Consider the following 14,651-nt stretch of genomic DNA (forward strand, 5'->3'; position numbering starts at 1 on the left):
TCATTGCAGGATACAGTATACAAAATTGAGAATAATTTGAATAATGCAAATTAAACAATAATATCATATTTAAACGTGATTTTGCAACATGAATATTGAATGATTGAGAAACAAGAATACTATAACGTGGAGACTTAATTATTGCTTAATTATTATTTTGGAGTAGCGGTTGAGTCTCAATTTGATTGGTATTGATATTATTACCGGTGTAGGAGGACGTGGGTTCGAATGTGTTAAAGTGCATTGTCCTCCTATTTAAGGGTTGGGGAGGGGCTATAGGTAATTATAGACATTGTATAAAAAAGAACAGATATGATAATAAACTATAATGAAATTAATGTTAAAAAAAAAGAGAGTAATATGCAAATGCATAAATATATCAAAATCTATATAGAACTAGATTTTTGGGGTCTAAACTAGGATGTCCTCCGGTGAAGCGGTGACTAAGACTTAGTTTAATATTGCTTCTCAAAAGAGTTTTTGAGCAAAAAAGTACTTTTGAGCAAAAGTTAAAATTTTACTTTTGACTAAAAAAGTGATTTTGCAAAGCATTTTTGGTTTCAAAAGCACTTTTAAGAATTTCCAAAAACATATTGTTCAACAATGCTTTTATCTCAAAAATACTTTTTGCCCTAAATATGTTTATTAGAAACAATGTTAAACTGATCATAACTCTCAGATCGCTAATAATATTAACAAATTATAACATGTCACAACTCACAATTTATATAAAAATCCAATAAATATAACATTAACACGAACACAATATGTGATACAAAATTGAGAATTGTTTTGTATACACCATAAGTAGACACTAAAACGACATACTATGAGATAACATAAAAAATAACACCAATGAAAATGTAAAACATTTTTACTAAGAAGAAAGTAATAACTTTTAAAACTTTTAGAAAAAGTTTTAATCAAATACTTAAATATCAATATCTTATCAATTAAGTTTTAACGTAACCATTAAATGGCAATTCAAATATTGCATGGATTATATCTAAAACACGTGGAACAAAATACTATTTATGTATTTACCGTATGAATTTCATGGACATGACGTGTTTAAAAACTATTCGTACAAATTTTTAACAACACTACTTATTGGTAAATACGCTTGTATTAATAATTTGATCTATATATTTTACATGTGGAGTGTGATCTGGAATTTAATGCATAAACAAATAGCTAGTTGATGGAAGAAGTACAATACTTTTAAGGGCCCAAATAAAATGTTCTGAAGTTTACAAATCAATTTAAAATCAGAGCAACGATTTGGGCTTTTTTGTGCAATTAACTTTCTTGAAACTTTGGGTTATTTCTTAATTGTACCAAAATGGAACAAGCCCATTAGGCTCAAGTTTTGCCCAATGAAAAAGGAAACATTAACGCCGTCCAGATTATTGTCATCAAAGGCCCATTAGTCCTTGTTTAATGCAAATTTATCGTCGATTTAGCTGAGAGGAAAGCGCGCCAAATGAAGAAAACCCTCCGTTTCAATGGCTCCATTCGTTCGAAAATCATCATCTCTCTGAAAATCCATTGATTTTAGTTTATCAGTTTATTGATTTGCCCAAACATGGGCAAGCAAAAACAGCAAGTGATTTCTCGTTTCTTTGCTTCCAAACCCAAAATTCCGGCCGCCTCAACTCCTCCATCGTCAAACCCTTCGTCGTCTTCTCCTCCTCCGCCGAAGCCGGTGATTCCGTCTCCTAATGTTAAAACGACGGTCTCGTTTTCTCCTTCAAAACGGAAACTTCTGTCTTCCCACCTCGCTTCCACTCCTAAAAGACTCAAACCCACGCTTTCTCCTCACACCCAGAATCCAGTTCCTCCTCAGTCTAATCCTTCACTCCACCAGAAGTTCCTCCAGAAACTTCTCGAACCCCCTTCACCGCCTCTCCTGGAATCTTCTATCGAACCGTCCGAATCCGATCACAAGAAGTACACTCCATTGGAACAGCAAGTTGTGGATTTAAAAAGTAAGTACCCGGATGTTCTTCTCATGGTGGAAGTTGGTTATCGGTTTCGGTTCTTTGGGAAAGATGCGGATATAGCAGCTAAAGTGTTGGGGATTTACGCCCATGTTGATCGCAACTTCTTGACAGCAAGCGTGCCAACTTTTCGACTGAATGTCTACGTGAGGAGGCTGGTTAGTGCCGGGTACAAGGTTGGGGTGGTGAAACAGACAGAAACAGCTGCGATTAAGGCTCATGGTTCCAACCGGGTTGGTCCGTTTGGCAGAGGGTTGTCGGCGTTGTACACGAAAGCTACACTGGAGGCGGCGGAGGATGTGGGAGGGAAAGAGGAAGGGTGTGGTGCAGAGAGTAATTATTTGGTTTGTGTTGTGGAGAAAGTTTTGGATTTTTCCGGGTCGGTTTCAAATTTTGGTGGGGCTAATGTGAGGATTGGTATTGTTGGAGTAGAGATTTCAACCGGGGATGTTGTTTACGGTGAGTTCGATGATGGGGTTATGAGGAGTGGGCTTGAAGCTGTGGTTTTGAGCTTGGCTCCGGCCGAGTTATTGCTCGGACAACCACTTTCGAAACAAACAGAGAAGGTATTTCATTTATTACTGTTACAGTTTGTGAAGTGGCATATTTACTTGTTTAAAAACCAAAAATATCCGATAAATCATGTGAGGAAATTTAACTTTACGGGGATAATTGGAAGTGTTGGCAATGACTTTGTTCCTCTAGACCTCTGTAGTTAATAGCTGTTTCTAAGAGACAATGCAGCATGAAAGGGGAAGTTTTGACGAATTACTGGTATTGTTGGGGGAGTAAGAGTTAAAAAGCTGTTGAAACCTACCATATATGTAGATAGATAAACACGGTCTCACATTACTTGACCTTGTAGAAATTTGAATAAGAAACCAAATCAACAAGCCTTGATCCCAGTATATTTGGGGCTTGTAGAATTTGAGTATTAACTAAAATTTTGGTCAATGTATCTGGCTTGTTCAACCATGAAAAACAAAAAGGGGTATCGTGTAGAGAAATTCCATAAATGTACGGTTTCGCTATTAAGTGGCTCTGTCTTCCAAATTTTTTCTGATTATATAAATATATGTATCAGTTGTTAATGGCATATGCTGGACCTGCCTCGAATGTTCGTCTGGAGCACGCCTCTTGTGATTGTTTCAAGGATGGTGGTGCACTTGAGGATGTGATGTCCCTTTATGAGAAGATGGTTGAAGATAATTTAGCAGATGATGTGAATCAGTTAGCAGAGGGTACAGAACAAAGAAATTCAGTTCAGGTGTGAACTTGGTTGCAACATTTTTGCTCCCCGAAAAACATTGAATTTGAACTATGGTTTGTTGTGGGGTTTGTTTTACTCTTAGTAATCAACTAATCTCTTTGGTTTGGTAATTTGTATGACCACTTATACATGTTTTAGCTGTAAATATTAAATATGTTTTGTCATTTCTTTAAATCCAAAATTTTGCTTCTGGACCACTTTTGCCATGTAATAATACTAAGTTGATTTCTTATTTTCATTAAGCCATTGTTTGTTATTGATCTTGCTTTAATGTATTAATTAATTTTCTTAACTTTGTTGGTCTTAAGGGAGTCCTGAACATGCCAGATTTGGCTTTACAAGCGTTGGCCTTAACTATTCGTCATTTCAAGCAATTTGGATTTGAAAGAATTTTGTGCTGTGGAGCTTCATTTCGCTCCTTATCAAGCAGGGTGGAGATGAACCTTTCAGCAAATACACTTCAACAATTAGAGGTAATAGTTTCATGATTTTTTTGTATACGTCTAGTTCTGAAAATTTATCAGAATAGTTGTTCCCTTTACTGCCTAGTTAATCTTTTTCAAGTTGCCATTTGGCTCTCCCACCAAAAATTGGCATCGGGAATTTGTGATCAGCTATTGGCTGTCATGGTGTTGATTTCTGGTCATTGTGATATTCAACTAGTGTACTGTATCAATGGATCTTCTCTACTTTGCAATTAGTTCCAAACAAGCTTAGACACCTGAAGCCAATCTTTTAACTAAAGACCGGTGACATGGTAAAATCCTGAATGGTATAATCTTTTTATATCAATGGTAACCAGTTGGAACACTAGTTGTTTTTTTGTTAATAAAAAGAAAACTTATTGTGTCGGGAATGGTTCCTTCGAAACTATTGTCTTTGGATATTAACTCTCTGCTTCTCTATTAAAACCTTGTTTCTGAATAGATGCTTTTGCTATCACCAGATTCTGAGGAATAATTCAGATGGTTCTGAAACTGGCTCGTTGCTAGGAGTCATGAATCATACTCTCACTACTTATGGATCAAGGCTTTTAAGACACTGGGTATTTGAGATAAAACTTGGTCTGGCTTCTGGTGGTGGTTTCTATATTTGTCCTAATGTAGGATTTCACCTTAAGAGTTTTATTTCATTAAACAGGTTACTCACCCATTATGTGATAGAAACATGATAACTGCTCGACTGGATGCTGTGTCAGAAATTGCTTTGTCAATGGGGTCTTATAAAGGCTCTCAGAGTATTGTTGAGATTGAGGGGGGAGATTTTGATGCAACCATTATGCAGCCAGAACTGTCCTGTTTGCTTTCCTCAGTTTTAACTTTTTTAGGAAGATCACCTGATATTCAACGTGGAATAACAAGAATCTTCCATCGGACTGCCACCCCATCAGAGGTATTGTCATTCCCTTTATCTTGTTATTGTGCATGCTAGGGGAAGCAACAATTACTCAATTAGCTAGGTTCTTAAGGTTCTTCCTTTTTTTTTGGTTGAAGTTCTATTTCATTTGAATGTAAATGTTCCGCTGTTACAATATGGTGTTTTGGCACTATAATTTCTTAAGTCTATCGATTGGCGCTTCATCCAGATTTGTACTGATGAAGGAATGAAAAGTTAAATTTTAATTTGCAACTGCTAGGTGATATTCTGTTTTTTTTTCTTGGTTCTTCTCCTGCATTTAAGCCTTTTAAACAATGCTATGTTTCATTGTTGGAAAATAGCTATAGTGGTGGGTGCTATTGTGTAAATCCCTCTGCTTGGTTCTATTGATAAATTCCTAAGGATTCAGTTGTATAGTTCATTGCAGTTATTCAAGCTATTCTGTCTGCTGGAAAGCAACTTAAGCGGCTTCATATTGATGAAGAATATGAGGACTATAGCTGCAATAAAATTGGAGTTGCAATTGTGCAGTCTGCTCTGTTGAGAAGGTTGATTTTGACTGCTTCATCATCTAAAGTACTTGGTAATGCTGTGAAACTACTGTCTACCCTAAACAAAGAAGCAGCTGATAAAGGGGATTTTACAGACTTAATCATTATATCTAAAGACCAATTTCCAGAGGTTTGTATTTTGGATGAAGTGAAGATCTGTTTAACTTTAATCTTGTTCTTATTGTTGCATTTGATCTTGTGATCTTTTCAAATCCTGTTGGGTTGACTTTTTACTTACTGCAGGTTGCTAGAGCTCGGAAAGCACTTCAGTTGGCAAAGGAGGAACTGGATAATTTGATTGGCTTGTATAGAAAGCAATTTAGGAATCACAAATTGGAATTCACGTGTGTTTCAGGAACTACACATTTGGTAGAGGTAGGCTTATTTGTATATTCTGGAATATCCTAATAATAATGTTCTCCAGACAGCTATTATATCATCGCGTACAGTTTAAAAGCCCCGAGTTGGTTTTTGTGGCCCTGAACCACTTCAACTTCTATGCAGCTGTCTATAGATGCCAAGGTACCTTCAAACTGGGTTAAGGTAAGCAGTACCAAAAAAACTGTAAGGTATCATCCACCTGAAGTATTGACAGCACTAGACCAGTTAAGACTGGCAAATGAAGAGCTCACCATTATTTGTCGAGCTGCGTGGGGCAGCTTTCTTATGGAGTTTGGAGAATATTATATGGACTTTCAAGCTGCTGTTCAAGCACTTGCCACTCTGGACTGTTTGCACTCTCTTGCAATTCTTTCAAAAAATAAGGTACCTACTTGGTGAACCTTAATACTTTAATCTTGATCTGGCTAAGTTGATATTTTTTATATTTTCAATTGTTTATTGCAGAATTATGTCCGTCCTATCTTTATGGAGGACAATAGACCTGTTCAAATACAAATCCACGCTGGCCGCCACCCTGTAAGTTGAAGCTTTTGTTTGAAACATATGATATCTAACTATACTTATTTATAACTGAACCTATTTGGAAGGTTTTAAAGATTTTTTAACCAAATGCTTACATATATTAATAAATTTGATATGTCAAGTGCTTATTGCCACTAACACAGAGAGCTTCTCTCAACATGCTTGATATCTGTACTTCATAGGCATCCCTAAAATTTATGTTATGAAAAATAAGCTTAAATAATAATGAATTGTTTTCTATTATTTGTCTGTGTGAAACTCTCTCTAATAAGTTAACCCAGGATGCTTGGTTGGCCTAATTCTTATATGTAAATAAGAGTACATCTCATAAGATAATTCTTTTCTTAATGCCATATCCTTCTTATTCTATTCTTTTGCCGCTGGTAAATTAATCTCCATGATTGATGATGATGACGTTTATCCAAATACTCAAACTAAGTTCTTTATATAAATTATAGCCAATATTTTGCCATGAGGTGTTTGCTTACTGAGTGCTGTGTTTGATCAGGTACTGGAGACAATCTTACAAGACAATTTTGTTCCAAATGACACAATATTGCATGCAGACCGAGAGTATTGTCAGATTGTTACCGGTCCTAATATGGGGGGAAAAAGTTGTTACATTCGCCAGGTTGCTCTAATCGCTATGATGGCTCAGGTAGAATGTGAGCTCACTATTACTTCTCTCTGTCTCCCTCCCCTCCCCTGCCCTCCTTTCTTGTCTTCAGTTTCATTAGGCCCTTCAGCTAAAATTTTTTTATCACAACATGTTTGACACTTTTATGGTTTCATACAAAATATTGCTCAGTATACTTCTCTCATTTTCCCTTAGTTCTTTTGGTAACCATTAAGTTCGTTTATGTGCATCTGCAAAAGATAGTTCATGTGCACTTGTCCCAAAAGCTATATATATGGTATTTACTTATTGGAAGGCATGATTATAATATGTGATGGTGTTAAGTTGGATGTTGGCCCTATTCTCTTCCTTTGCGAACTCTTCTACATGATTTCACATTATGCTATGAGATATAAATATTACCTCTGATGTTGAATTACTCTCATTTCATTGTGTTTCTTGAAGTAACCCTTACCGTTTTGAACATGCCTTCTGATCCTTTTAGGTTGGTTCCTTTGTACCAGCAGAATCAGCCACTCTACCTGTCTTAGATGCTATCTACACAAGGATGGGTGCTTCCGACAGTATCCAACAAGGGAGAAGTACCTTTCTAGAAGAACTAAGTGAGGCTTCTCAAATACTCCACAATTGCACTGCAAACTCACTGGTCATCATCGATGAGCTTGGAAGAGGGACTAGTACACATGATGGTGTAGCTATTGCTTATGCTACATTGCATTATCTACTGGAGCAGAAAAAATGCATGGTCCTTTTCGTGACCCATTACCCTAAAATTGCTGATATTAAAATCGAATTTCCTGGGTCTGTGGAGGCATACCATGTCTCGTATCTGACCTCAAATAATGATGAGGGCACTATGGATTCAAAATCTGATCATGAAATAACCTACCTGTATAAGCTTGTCCCTGGTGTTACTGCAAGGAGTTTTGGTTTCAAGGTTGCTCTGCTCGCACAGGTAACTCTCCCTCCCTCCCTCTTGGTTAAAGATCATTTCAGAACACGGTCTCCCAAATGGAACAAGACTGGCCCGATTCTTACATGTTCATGGATGATGTTCATTGTTCCCACTTAATTTCTGTGAAAATGGATGAACTTTTTATTCAAACATGCTTCTCATGTTAATTGTTTGAATGCTTTACCATGCAGATGCCTTCATCGTGTATCAATAAAGCAATGATAATGGCTACAAGACTGGAAACGATTGAAAGCAGCAGAGCGAGGAAAAAATCAGGAGAAAAACAGTTGCAGGAAACACCATCAAGTGATCAAGAACTAGAAACACAAGCAATTGTATTAAAATCTACTGCTAGCTTCCATGGTGAAAGGACAGAGGATTCAGAAGAATTTGTTAGCGCTGTCAGGGACTTGCTTTCGAAATTGAAGTCTGCAACAACGGATGATGACTATGCAAAAAGTTTGAAGTTATTGAAAGAAGCTCAAGGCATTGCAAATGAATTAATAAACAGGTAAATATTAATTTGATAACAACTTTTTTATATTTTTAATTATAATCTCTTACTTTTATAAGGATATATAATATATATTTGATTGAATTTTGTTAAATTAATAAATTATAAAACATCGAGTCGGGGTGGGGCGGGATTGGGTAAGCTATTTTGGAGTCAAGGATAAAAATATTATATAAAGTTCGGGGCAGGGCGGGTGGGGTTGGGGCCGGGGTGGATTGTTCATTCATTTTTTATCTCATTTTGCCCATCACATGTCTCATTTATTTGACTCAATACATTCAAATAATTTTGGTGGTCCAGATAAGAGGCAGTTAGTTCCTCAAAGTGAGACAATGGATATAGTATGAAGGAGAAAAGCAAGATGAGATTTGAGGGACGATTTTGTGAATAGAATAGAATACTATTGTATATGAGCAAGTTTTGTAATTTTTATAACCAACCATAGTTTCATGTTGATTTTCTGGTGAAAAATGAGGTTGGCATTTCCTATATAAAATTATGTTATATTAAATTTTTCTTACTTGTATCCTAATATCTTGAACTTAAGAGTAAGCACATAAAGGCAACAAATCCCCTTATACTATACCTGTAGTTTCAATTTATTCAATGTGGTAGAAAAAAACGAGAGACCTACAAACAGTTGTACCATTTTTAAATTTACATTTAATTACCAAACGAAGCAGTCACTTAATAACTCAATTAAGGGACCTGAAACGTGTCCCGTTCCTTTTCTTTTCATCTAATTACCAAATAAGTATCTTCATTTAACTATTTAACCCTGAAAACTGAGTGTTTTTTTCTCTCTCTCCTTTGTAACCCTAGCCGCCGCGACCACTCCGGCATTGTCTACCTCTCGGGCACCACCAAATGACAACCTAAAGCCTCCTCTTTACCTTTGTCTCTCTGGATTCCCCGGAAATCTTGTCCAAATGCTCAAATTGAATCTTAAAATTCAGTTTCTCATCCGATCCCAAATTTCCATAGTCGGATCGATTTTGGTTTGCCTCTCCTCATTTGCCTCTTAACCGTTGGGATTGGCCACTGAACCAACGAAACTCCTCTTCAAGGTTTTTGATTTTGCGTTCTATTGATCTCTAAGTTAAACATGTTGGACCGACTTTGATTTGCCCGGTTGATTGTTGACAGGCGATGGCCAGAGTAGCGTGAAGATTGGGTCAAAAGAAGTTGAAGTTTCAAGTTTGTTTGGGTTTGGTTTTGGAAGATCTGAACCAGGAGAAGCAAAGGGGAGAAGGATAGAAACCTTTCGGTGGCCTCCGATCACCGTAAAAGGTGGCGGCGACGCTGCCAGAGACAGGAGGGGACATCTCTTAATGTATTTTATTTGGAAGAGAAAATTATTTTAATTAAAAGTTAAAATGTAAAATTAGTTAATTAAATTTTTATTTTCTTAATGCATGTTAATTATGCAAATTAAAAAATAAATTGGACTAAATTAGAAGGAAACATGTTTTATTACAAATATATATTTATTTTATTTATGATTTATTTAATAAATTTGAGCTTAAAAAATAGAAGGGAAAATTTAATTTAAGTCCCTATTTCTTTTCCGTTCAGCTTTTATCTCTGGCTGAGATTGTCATGTGGTTCTCTTAAGTGGTCCAAATGTCAATTTGCGTCAGGTATTGAATTGATAGACGAAATAAAACTGTAGGTATTACATATGACAAATTGAAACTACATGTATCACATTGATATTTTTATTAAAGTACAGGAGATTTTTTGTCATTATCCCTTTTAAGAAAATAAAGTGTGATTTTTTGTTAAAATTATTGTTGTATGGTCTTATCTATTGGTCTTGCTTGCACAAATTGAAAGTTTTCGTTCTCTTTCTCTTTTATATTTTAGTTTTTTTTTCATGAAATAATTTTAAATGTCTTAAATTTACGAACCAAAATTCATACAGTTTTCGTTTTCGCTCTCAAACACTGATCATTAAATCAATTTGGATTTAAGGCATATTATACTTAGTTGATGAATATTTTCACTCTATTGATTGTCGAATCATTGCTTAAAACTTACTAGTCGGACTTTGAAAAAAAAATTCTAATAGTTCAATGACTTAATTGTAAACTTTTGAATAGTTTAATGATCGTTTCGTAACCTTTTAAATTTGAATGATCAAAATAAAAACTTTATAATAGTTTAATAATATTGAATGTAGTTTATCTTTAAAAATTTATTAAAAAAATTTATTTTACAAAATTCGTGCAAAAACTCTATTCGGTTGATTTTTTGAGCCAGCTTCAAGCATGATTGACTAATCAATCTGTCTTTAGGTAAAGATTTTTTCTGCTTCCGTTTTTTTCTACATAAAAAATGAGATTCTTTAATTAAACCAAAAATGAGATTTTTTTGTTTAATTTACTGTAAATTTATAAACTATTTTCTTTCACTCCTATATAACTATCTAATTTAGTTTATTAACCCAAACTAAAGGATAATAAAAACGAAGATATCTTTAATCTTTATTTACTTATTAGAAATCAATTTAATTTTGATATCTGAATTAATATATTAATTAATTTTTATTTACTTACTAGAAATCAATTTAATTTTAGTATTTGAATGTATATGTGGATCAATTTTTGGTTTGAATTGATTCGTTGAATCGTGTGGCTAAAATAACACATGAAAAAGCTGGTATTTCATTTTTGCCAAACATTAAGATAGTCCAAAATGGTGGCAAAAGAATTCAATATTCTAATGTTACCAAACATAATTTATATGTTGATTTATCTGTTTATTATTATTATTATTATATATATATATATATATATATATATATATATATATATATATTCCTTGAATTTCAACCTAGGTGTTTTCAGTTTTGAAACATTGACTATCATGTCTCATTTGGACTTTTTAATTTTAAAATTGGACTTGATTAGTATATGATATTTCTATTAAAATATAAAAATATAAAAATTAAATAATAAAATGCACAAAAAATATGTTTATGATTCCAAAAATAAAAATTGTAGCCCCAACAAAACCTGGACATTTTACTTTGAAATAAATTATATATATTTTCAATTATAGCATATCAATATTATTATTTTTATTAAAAATATTAGTTGTGGCATAATGTTTTTAATTATAAATACAAAATAAAATTGGTAACATTTCTTAGTTTTAGCATTTTTCAAGCCTGTCTGCTATGGTGTGGAATGTGACTACCAACAACCAAAATAAATTATTTTATTCCTTTAATCTTATTTTTAATTATAAATTATTTTATTAATAAAACTTATATAAACACTTTTTGTATTAAAAATTAAATGTGGAAATGCACAATATTTCATATAAATAATAAATCAAAATTTAATAATTATTTAAAAATAGCACAAGTCCATATATTCGTACCAAAGTTTATTTTTAATTATTAAATTAAATGTAATTAAAAGAGGAATTAATTAGTATTTTGCGGGAATATAAATTACAGACAAAAAACTCTAATAGCAAAGCGTCAAAGCCAATTTCTATTCTTTCAATTTTAAGACCAAATCACGAGCAACTCACTCTCAGACTCAGCTGAGTTAAAATCGCTAAAGCGATATGGCTTTGCAGCTATGGGAAACGTTGAAGGAGGCGATAACGGCGTATACGGGTCTATCTCCGGCCACTTTTTTTACGGTTCTAGCTCTGTTATGGGCTGTTTACTATGTAGCAACGGGTCTATTTGGGTCATCCGATGATCATATCCATCAACGGTCTACGGCTTTCGAGGAGCAGATGGAGCCGCTACCGCCACCGGTTCAGCTCGGCGAGATTACCGAGGAGGAACTTAAGCAGTATGATGGGTCGGATTCAAAGAAACCACTCCTTATGGCCATCAAGGGCCAGATCTATGATGTTTCTCAAAGCAGGTTTAAATAAAGCTTAGATTCTTTTTTCTTTGGGATTTTTCTTTTTGGGTTCTTTTAATTTTTTCCATTCTTTGTTGGGGTCAACGGGGTGTGTTGGGAAATCAGCTTTGCTTTGGTAACTTTCTTGGGGGTTGGCTGCTATTGAGGTTTTTGCTAGAAATTAATTTACTTTACATATTACCTTTTTACTTGCCCTTTAAGTTCATGGTTGAACTGGAAAGCTTTCTTGACTGCAGCTTTTTGCTATTTTGCTGGTTTCTTTGCACTTTTCAGTTGATTGATGGTAGACTATCTTTTTTTTAAAATTAATTAAGCACCCTATGATTTTGCCACCATATGATACAAACTTAAAAAAGAAAAATTATGTTGTTCCATGTAAATACTGTGATGAATATGATAAATCATGTATGAGATTTAACCAAAGTAGTCATTGCAAGTAATTTTCTGTTTAGTTGATTTTGCTTGTCTAATAAAAAGTTCTAGATTTTGACCCTGAATTATATATTTTGAAATGAGAGTATACATACATACATATATTTATTGGTGCTTTTCACTTTCATCTGGATATTTAACCCGTTTCTGTGATCAGAGGCTGTTACCATGTTTTTGTATCTTAGTTGATACAAGTTTATTTCAATTCTCGAATACTACTAATATGTACTCAATCCAATTAAGCAAAGAGATGAGATAGCTATGGCTTCTTTTCTGTGAATTTTGTTTCTCTCTAACACAGTAGTTGGAACACTATTTTTCAGTAGTTATAGGAACACACATGTGTCCTGTGTCTTCCCTTTCTGTCTCTAATACTGTAACATGCATGACTGTAATGAACACGGTTGAGGTAAAGAATTCGAGGTAAGCCTTGTACTTTGTTCTTATGCCACCCAACTTTTTTCCTATGCAATTTGTTTTATTTTTTAACAGAATCATTTATGTTTTTAAAGCTAAAATAATTATGCACCTTAGTTTTTCTCTTTAAGCTTCTTTGTGTTTTTTGAGTTTGATAGTTTATTAAAATTTGGTGTATAGTGTCAAAAAGCAATCAACTAGCATAGTTTTAGAGTAAATTGCATTGTTTGTTAAAATTGTTCATATTCTTTAAGCTTCTTTGTGCTTCTTAGTTTGGTAGTTTATTAAAACTTGCTTTATAATGGCAGAACGGTAATCAACCAGTGTAGTTCTAGAGTAATTTGCATTGTAAGTGGCTAAGTGAAGTGCAACTGATGATACTGAACTGGTCTGATACTATTTTGTATACGTAATGCCTTGGGAATGGTTGAGTATCACCTTCTCAAATCTCAAGTGACCTTTACATATTAAAGAATTATGAATTGAATGAATCAGAAAGTTCTCGGCTTTTCCCTGAATATAATCTTTCTTGCAGAATGTTTTATGGACCTGGTGGACCTTACGCATTGTTTGCCGGAAAAGATGCGAGCAGAGCTCTTGCAAAGATGTCTTTCGAAGAAAAAGATCTGACAGGTGACATTTCAGGTCTTGGTCCATTCGAATTGGACGCATTGCAGGATTGGGAGTACAAGTTCATGAGCAAGTACGTGAAGGTTGGAACCATCAAGAAGACAACTGTTCCAGTAACCGAAGGGGATGCCAGTGGTGAAGCCTCAGGAGCTGCAGAAACTGATACTAAGCCAACTGAAGATGGTCCATCACAAACTCCAGTTACTGAGTCAGAGGAAAAATCTTCTCCTGCAGATACTAAGGAGGAGTAACATGTTCGAGCTTTAGCTGTTTCTGTTTCGAACAGGTGATCACTCTTTGTACTGGACATGCCGGAAGAGACAGCATTGTGTTGTTCGAATGAATGTGAATCGTCTTCTATATATAAACTCAAGTTAGTGCAGATACTGTTTCTAGCAAAACTTGCCTCAATATTTAGTTCCATCAAAAAAATAAATGTTAAGAAAACCTGGGATTCAGACAAATACTTATTATGATGAACTGATATGTGTGGGCAGGAATTAATTACTTTGTTCAACAAAATAACTAGTTGTTGTTGCTACTGCTGCTGCATTATAAGGTATTAATAGAGGTACTGTGAGTCCTTTTTCTCTCATTGCATGATGGATTTGTTGAATTACAATGTTTCCCTTGAATTGCTTATGCTATGCATTTCTTTTGGTACCAAGAGTTGCGAGAGATAACAGGGGAACTCAAAAAAACCAATGATTTTATTGGTATTTTTATTATTCACAATGAGCTGAAGAACATGGCTATAATTTTCAACGCACTGTTTTAAGAATTCCCGGTCTGGAATAAGGAGTCGGATTGGTTGATTTGTGAACTAGTTAAATTGGTCGAATTGACAGTCGGACCGGTTGAACCAACGATTGAATTGATTTTTTTTTTATTTTAAATATTTTTGACAAATTGATCGGATAGATCAAATCAATTGAACTAGGAGTAAGTGATTTGATCCTTTAAATCATCAGTTTTGTTCTAAAAACAACTATAAACTCATCAGTTTTGTTCTAAAAACAACTATAAACTTTATTTTTTAGTATAAAATTTCAAA

The 14,651-nt window shown here is 34.3% G+C and overlaps 2 protein-coding genes across 3 annotated transcripts; both read left to right on the plus strand.

The window, feature by feature from the left end:
- Positions 1 to 1,407: 1,407 nt before the first annotated feature.
- LOC108480022 (DNA mismatch repair protein MSH3) lies at positions 1,408 to 9,692 on the plus strand. Of its 2 annotated transcripts, none has more exons than XM_017782922.2 (13): positions 1,408 to 2,566; positions 3,085 to 3,267; positions 3,579 to 3,743; positions 4,217 to 4,315; positions 4,411 to 4,662; positions 5,065 to 5,328; positions 5,442 to 5,573; positions 5,703 to 5,963; positions 6,045 to 6,116; positions 6,631 to 6,780; positions 7,244 to 7,714; positions 7,906 to 8,225; positions 8,529 to 9,692. In XM_017782922.2, exons 1-13 carry the CDS (start codon positions 1,586 to 1,588, stop codon positions 8,530 to 8,532), a joined length of 3,354 nt encoding a protein of 1,117 aa, XP_017638411.2. In that variant the 5' UTR covers positions 1,408 to 1,585; the 3' UTR covers positions 8,533 to 9,692. The 2 variants fall into 2 exon arrangements, with proteins under 2 accessions (XP_017638411.2, XP_017638410.2); XM_017782921.2 differs by having other exon boundaries at positions 1,409 to 2,566; positions 9,375 to 9,692.
- A 1,946-nt stretch (positions 9,693 to 11,638) lies between these two features.
- Positions 11,639 to 14,122, plus strand: LOC108479722 (membrane steroid-binding protein 2). The gene is made up of 2 exons (XM_017782472.2): positions 11,639 to 12,118; positions 13,503 to 14,122. The coding sequence occupies exons 1-2, from the start codon at positions 11,808 to 11,810 to the stop codon at positions 13,846 to 13,848; spliced, it is 657 nt and encodes a 218-aa protein (XP_017637961.1). The 5' UTR covers positions 11,639 to 11,807; the 3' UTR covers positions 13,849 to 14,122.
- The last annotated feature ends 529 nt before the right edge of the window (positions 14,123 to 14,651 follow it).

This window comes from Gossypium arboreum, chromosome 12, assembly GCF_025698485.1.
Source record: "Gossypium arboreum isolate Shixiya-1 chromosome 12, ASM2569848v2, whole genome shotgun sequence".
Lineage (NCBI taxonomy): Eukaryota > Viridiplantae > Streptophyta > Magnoliopsida > Malvales > Malvaceae > Gossypium > Gossypium arboreum.